We start from the raw sequence: 4483 nt of genomic DNA, 5'->3' as shown, positions 1-4483 counted from the left end.
AGCGGTTCTCCTTGGTAAGCGTGACGTAATTGTATTGATCGCGCGCGCGGAGGAAGGGCCCCTCGAGAGTCGCGCATTCGCCATCTTGGACGAATTGTGGAGAAGAAGTTTCTTGTGTCTCTTGTAGGCGCGGCGCGATCCGGTCGGAAGTGATAATCCGCGTCGATCCGTGCGTTAATCTAGTTTTACTGGGAGTTAACCCTATTGTGAATTGATAACCCATTTGGACGGACCAAGGTAAGTCCTTATTTCGTCGATATCCGTTAACAGTCCGGACAGCGAAGTCCTCCTTCCTACGTGGAGGATGCTTCGCTGTATCCCGACACTTTTTTTTCCTCCCCTCCCTCCCCCTTCATATTCCTTTCCCCCCGTCAACGCGGATCGGCCTGTCCGCTTTCTTCGACGACGGGGTACCGTTATCGCGGCGAAATTACACTCGCGTATCCACGATATCGCGAAATTTTTCTATCTACGACACGGCGAATATTCGACAACATGATGCGTATTTAGGGACGGCGCGATTGTTGTTTTGGACTATCGCGAGCTTTGACATCGCGCACGGTCGAGAGAGAGAGAGAGAGAGGGGTTGGGTTCGGCGTTACTTGCCCTCCTTGGCTTTTCATTCGTAATATTATCAGTGCCCGGATTTGGGTTTGCTAGGTAATAATTGGAGTTCTTTTATTACCGCGCGATGGCTTGTTCTAACAGCGTGACAGACAAAGCGTTTTCTCAGGCTGTTCGCCTCCACCGTTAATGCGCTGTTAACGGAACGGAATGCGCGTTTTAGAAATTTCTTTTTCACATTTCTTATTCCCATATGCGTATCGCTGTAATTATATGAATTATAATGAAATTAATATCGCAACATTGCTATATCATTATTATTATAAATAGTTTTGGTCCCATAAAATATTTAAAAAACAAAGTATTGTATGCATATGCACAATGATTGTCGTACTATTGTGCATCTTGTTATAATGTATTTTTTACTCGATTACATGTTCTACAAAACAAGCACTGCAGAGATACATCGATAAACACAGCTATTTACTAACTCATACAGTTTTTTCACAATTGTTTTCTCAGTTTGAGAATTCTCTGATTTTGAATCGAAATAGTATTTAATTCCTAGAAATATGCTTTTTGTCTTCAGAGAAAAACTCGAAATGTAATTAATATATCATATGAAATTTTATATTCTATCACACACACACACACACATGAAGATGTCGTATTTCTTCTACCACATTCTTTAAATTACAATTATGTTGCCATTGTTAATTTTTATAAAGAAATGAAAGCTAAAAAAGACAGATATTTATACATCTTTGTCTTTGTAGACAAAGGGTTCGTTCTTTGGGTCTGATTGGTACTAAATGGTTGCGTGCAGACAGCATGTCTACTCTGTCAGGGATTGTGTCGAAGGGGGAGAAAGGAAAATCCAAGTTTCAATCACTAGATATCAATAGCTTGTATCGGGTGAGTAGGGTAAGTGTTGACCACATTTTATTACTTATTATTTTTCCGAGAGACACTTTCTTTTATCAATTATCTTTTACAATTTTGTTCAATTAAATGAAATAATAATCTCTCACTGAAAACAATTATTTTTATTTTTCTTAGTTTCTTATATATCTGTTCAACATATTTCATGAATAATGATCTTCTTTCTCATATTTTAATATTTGAGAGATAAAATTTTTCTACAGTGTAAACTAATTAAATATTTTCGACAAATATTTTAATGAAGGGCGAATCTTTGGAACCGCATCAGCAAAAAAATACATTACCGCGCAAACATGGAATGCAAAGTCTTGGAAAGGTGCCTTCGGCACGGCGTCCTCCTGCTAATCTGCCCAGTTTAAAAAGCGAAACTAGCAGCAGTGATCCAGCTGTCAGTCTTGTGCCAAGTGGAGGAAGTGGTTGGGCTACTACTAAGGATTCCACGTCGTCGACCACTACTACTACCACAGTAGCAACTTCATCTGATAACACTGTTGTACGTTATAAATTAATATTCTTTAGTTTATAGAAAACACAATTATTTTAAAGTTAACAGTGTATTACTAATAATTTAATTATATTAATTATATTAATATAAATTAATTTTGATAGTTGTGAAAAGTGTTATATTCTTTTAGATATTTTTAATTAGAAAATAATTAAATTTTTTGATAAGAAAAGTTTACAAAAAATAGTGCTAATTTTTTAATTTTTATATTGCGTATTATATTCATAATTTAGAAATAGATACTATATTAAAGCTAATATTTACTTGCAGACTGTCTCTTCAACAGCACAATGCGCAGCAGGAAACACTGTTTCAACATCTCTACACTCGTTACTACCGGGACAACAAAATGTATCACAATCTCCTTTTTTGGATCAAACAAACAACAAATCATCATGGAGCGCGATTATGAGCAGATTAGAAGATGGTACGTAGAAAAATATATACTCCATACACTGTAGCACTACTGGCATATAATGCGTACCATTGATAAAAAAAGATGTTAAGACTTTTAAATTACTTTACTTATTTTTCACATTCTTTGTTCCGTTCAAACACTTTTGAATTCGTTTATCCAGAAGCAAGCTTGACTTCAAAAAATTAAAAAAAAAAGCGGCTCTAAAAATGTCTTCCAAAGTTTCTAAAAACTGAAATTTAAATCATATCTAATTATTCACAATTTTTTAGAAACTTATCTAAATAATATCTAATTATAGTCACAACTGTGAGACAAAAAAAGTTTTAGTTTTCCATGCATAAATGTTTGTAGCTGCTTCCTCCTACGAATAGGGGATATGCAAGATCGTAGGTGGAACAGCATGTGTGAAAGTCATTTGCATATATTACAATTATTAATTTCACATAAACATCTGTTTTATATATATAAATATTTCAATATATTAATCAACTAGGATTAACAATCGGTATATTATATTGTTCATACACATGTAAAGTATCAACTATATAATTATTAGTGTATAGGTGATACAGTATTATCTAAATGATACAATATTTTTCCAATGCCAAAATTGGAAATATGTAGATATATATAGAAAAAATTTAGGTAGCAGCAATTTTAGTATTATTTTACTACTTGTTTATATAAACCATATATAATGATTTGTATTATATTATTATAATGATGCCACAGTATAAACAGTATTTATTTAAAAGAAAATTCATCGAGATATATAAATACACTTAATATCATAAAATTTTAAATGTCCAGAGTTGGATTGATAAAGGACGATGCAAACTCTGAAATTACAATATGGTATATCACAGTAATAGGATGTGACAATAATTCATTGTCCAGTTCGCATTTGCGATTTACATATAGATATATATTCTTTTAACATCCATTTCTGGACGTTGGGCATGAGCAAAGTGTTAGCGGAGCGTCGGTGTAGGTTTTTTTTTCCTTTTTTTTTTTTGGGTGGCACAATTAATTGATAGGTACGCCCATTGTGGCAGCAGTGGTTGGTTACGCGGGGCTCGTGGGGGGCGCGAAGGGGACAAGAGGTGCCCTTGGACTGAGTTTCCTCGCTCATCAGTCCCCGCAGTTCCAACACGAGTTTCCCAGTCTCAGCGGACAGCCTTCCGCCTCCGTCTCCACTCAGAGCCAGACTCAACAGTCCTCAACAACATCCAATGCGATCTCAGTCGCAGTCCATCACTCATTACTGCAGCAACAGCCGTACTCCCACAACCACTCAGGTGGGGTGCTGCTTGCCTGTTGCTGCTAGATTCAAATTCTTATCTCTTTGCCAGTAGTGCTCTCACTGTGCTTCTTCCCATGGTTGCTTTTTTAAGATCGTATTTTGATTAAATGAATTATACTATATAAGTAATAGAACATGGAAGTTACATTGGTGTAAACAAATTTATTAGTAATAAAAACTGTGCAATAGAGATTTACAAGAATGCGCGATGCATGCGGATTCTTGACTCTATATCTGGTGAGAAATAGAAATTTCTTTACATATCAGATGTTTAATGAAGACTACTCGTCTGCATATGTCTTAAAAGGAATTAGTGATAGTAAAAAATAATAAAATAAAATTAGAGAGACAAAACTAGTTTTATTTTGAAAAATTATATGATCGGAACTTTAGACTTTTTATCTAAATTTTTTTTCTCTTATTATTAATATCTTGTGACACTCGATGCATTTAGAAACATATACCCAATATGTATATCAAGAAAGTTAAAGCCATAAAAAATCTGTAATTAAATGAAAATATTTGCAATCTCAATTGCATTTAATGATACTATATTTTCTATTCAGTAACAATATTTGCATACAATTAGTGTGTCTAATATTTAATAACTATGAATTGGTTTTACACATATACAAATTATGTGCACAATATTATTTCATATTATTTGCTATTCTACAGAAGAAAATTAGGATTTTACATTAAATACAGACACACACACACACACACACACACACATATATATATATATATA

At 34.2% G+C, this 4483-nt stretch overlaps 1 protein-coding gene across 12 annotated transcripts in view; it reads left to right on the top strand.

Moving 5' to 3' along the window:
- The first annotated feature begins 6 nt into the window (after nucleotides 1-6).
- The window catches only part of LOC115234479 (protein PRRC2C), a 25760-nt gene continuing 21283 nt past the window's right edge, over nucleotides 7-4483 (top strand). For 9 of the 12 annotated variants that reach the window (XM_029805597.1, XM_029805594.1, XM_029805591.1 and 6 more), the window contains exons 1-5: nucleotides 7-237; nucleotides 1341-1488; nucleotides 1751-1999; nucleotides 2282-2438; nucleotides 3485-3727. In XM_029805597.1, coding sequence (XP_029661457.1) covers nucleotides 1396-1488; nucleotides 1751-1999; nucleotides 2282-2438; nucleotides 3485-3727 — 742 coding nt within the window. In that variant the 5' untranslated portion in view covers nucleotides 7-237; nucleotides 1341-1395. The remainder of the gene's footprint in view (nucleotides 238-1340; nucleotides 1489-1750; nucleotides 2000-2281; nucleotides 2439-3484; nucleotides 3728-4483) is intronic. The other 3 variants (XM_029805599.1, XM_029805598.1, XM_029805589.1) reach the window with 2 other exon arrangements.

This window comes from Formica exsecta, unplaced genomic scaffold, assembly GCF_003651465.1.
Source record: "Formica exsecta isolate Colony F162 unplaced genomic scaffold, ASM365146v1 scaffold2, whole genome shotgun sequence".
In the NCBI taxonomy this organism is placed as follows: Eukaryota; Metazoa; Arthropoda; class Insecta; order Hymenoptera; family Formicidae; genus Formica; species Formica exsecta.
This window is presented reverse-complemented; position numbering and strand designations above follow the sequence as displayed.